Source organism: Rhizophagus irregularis, chromosome 14 (genome assembly GCF_026210795.1).
Source record: "Rhizophagus irregularis chromosome 14, complete sequence".
NCBI classification, from domain to species: Eukaryota; Fungi; Glomeromycota; class Glomeromycetes; order Glomerales; family Glomeraceae; genus Rhizophagus; species Rhizophagus irregularis.
The window spans coordinates 66,993-69,434 of NC_089442.1; the positions used below are offsets into that span (position 1 = coordinate 66,993).

At 25.2% G+C, this 2,442-nt stretch overlaps 1 protein-coding gene across 1 annotated transcript; it reads right to left on the bottom strand.

The window, feature by feature from the left end:
- Positions 1–933: 933 nt before the first annotated feature.
- OCT59_005731 (uncharacterized protein) lies at positions 934–1,224 on the bottom strand (the record flags this gene model as incomplete). The annotated part of the gene is made up of 1 exon (XM_025324585.2): positions 934–1,224. One exon carries the CDS (start codon positions 1,222–1,224, stop codon positions 934–936), a length of 291 nt encoding a protein of 96 aa, XP_025185291.2.
- Positions 1,225–2,442: the final 1,218 nt, after the last annotated feature.

Sequence of the window (2,442 nt, forward strand, 5' to 3'; positions counted from 1 at the left end):
ACCTGAATTTTTTTTAAAAATCTCATACCTGACCTGAATTTCAGGTCAGGTCAGGTCAGGTTACCTGAATTTGGCTGACCTGTTCGGAGCTCTAATTTTTATATGTAAAATTTAATTTGAAAAACTTTTACTTAATGTACTTAAGATAGTTTTATAGATAAAATTTTAAGTTATAAGCAGTTTTTTAAAATTTTTTAAACATAACTGATCTTTTGTTTTTATTTATATTCTCTATAAAAAAAAATTTCTTTAAAATGTACTTAAAATATATTTAAACTTGCAATTTTAAGTATATTTAAAATGTAAAATTTACACTTAAATTATATTTAAATTATATTTAAATTGCAATTAAGTATATTTTAAATATATTTAAATATATTTAAAATGAAAATTGCTACATATCACCTGTGGTGATCATCACCGATATTATATAATTAAATTTTAACTTTATTTACCAGTGATCATCACTGGTAACTACTTTTGCGTAATCTTACTACTAAAGATATAGTTCGCTTTATCACGTGACTTATTTCATCATTGTTTGTTTTGTTAAATTACTCTTTTTTTACAAAACTTTTCACAAACGTGTTTCCTATAAACACTTCTTTCTTAGATACGTCTTTTCTTTAAGCTTCATAGTTAGCATTTAAAAAAAAATTTGAAGTTAGGATATCAAAAGTTTAACAAGTTAGTACATTTTATAGAACTAATACTTACTTTATTTTACAAAGAGTAACTAACTTGATTTTTCCCACAAATACTCTTTCCAATTTTTTAGGTTCTTTTAAGCTTCTTTTTTAATTGTCTTCACGACTAGTCTCATAAACAACTTTAAAGTTAGATATCAGCCACCATAATATTAATAATCAAGCTATAAATTACGAATATTAATTATGAATAACGAATATCAAAACTGACTATTTAACCCTCAACTTATGGATTATAAATATCAAGACCAAGGCCAACCATCATCTGATCAATTGATGGATTATGAATATCAAAATCAGGGCCAACTATCGTTTTATCTTTAACTGATGGATTACAAATATCAAACTCAAGGCCAACCATCATCTGATCATCAACTGATAGATTACGAATATCAAAATCAAGGCCAATTATCATCTGGTCTTCAGCTGATAGATTATGAATATTAAAACTAAGGCCAATTGTCGTCTTATCTTCAATTGATGGACTACGAATATTATCAATATCAAGGCCAACCATCTGACCAATTTCATCCAAAAAATAAAGGGAAGCAAGTAGTGATATCTTTAGATATAATTACTGAACCTGATTGTGAACAAAATAATACGAATGATAATAATCATATAACTGATGATATTAATGATACAACAATTACGACTGAAATATTAAATATTAATGATACCTTCAATGATTAGGATGCAGTTAAAATTGCTGTTAATATGTTTGCCAAATACAATGGTTTTGTTGCTATTAAATTTCATAAAGATCTTAATATTATTGATAAAACTATTACTCGTCATCGTATTTATCAATATTAGAAAGCTGGAATTAATAATCCAAAAAAAGTAAAGGATATTACTAAGGTTACTTGCCAAAACTTAGGGGTTTAGGCAAGATGGCATTTCGCCGAAAAGCGAAATTCTGCTGAAACTATATTAAAGTTATATTAAAAAACTGGCAAAACTTTGGAAAAAGGTGAAACTGCCAAAACTTATTATAAATGCTGAAACTGCCAAAATTCTGCCAAAACTATAATAAATTTATAGTAAAATTTTGATAAAACTAATCGTAGAATTTTGAAGAGGTTTAGACAAGCAACCTTAAATATTACATTATATCATGAGAGTAGTTCAACTAAAACAAACTATCCTTGGCAAGCTAATTTCTATTTTAGCAAACGTGCTGCTGATATACATTTTACAAAGTTTAACAATAGCCATAATCATCAATGTGATCCTGTTTTAATAGAGTTATCTCTTAAAAACTTACGCTTTCTACAATCATTTTAGCATATGGACTGATTTGTTTACTCTGCATTAAAAGGAGTTATTAAATTGATTTTCATAATTTTTGTTACTCAAAATTGTTTTGTAATACCAAAAAATCATCTGATTGATGATCATTTGACTAAATAATAAGTTGAACAAAAATTTACATTTGCAAAACTTAAATTATTAAATGTCAAAAGCTGTGAAAAAACCCATTTTACTAATAAAAAATCCATTTCTTATATATATGGAATTTTCAATATATATTATTAAAAAGTAAGTATATTTTAATAAAATATAAAGTAAAATAAAAATTTATATAGTCTTAGCAGCTATAAATGTTTATAAAAATATAATAAAAATATCATATAAAAGATGGTATCATAAAGATAAAAATTAGCACCACTTTAGGAAGTAAAGATCATTCAAATTGAATCACTACATGTGAAGTAATTAATAATCAAATTTA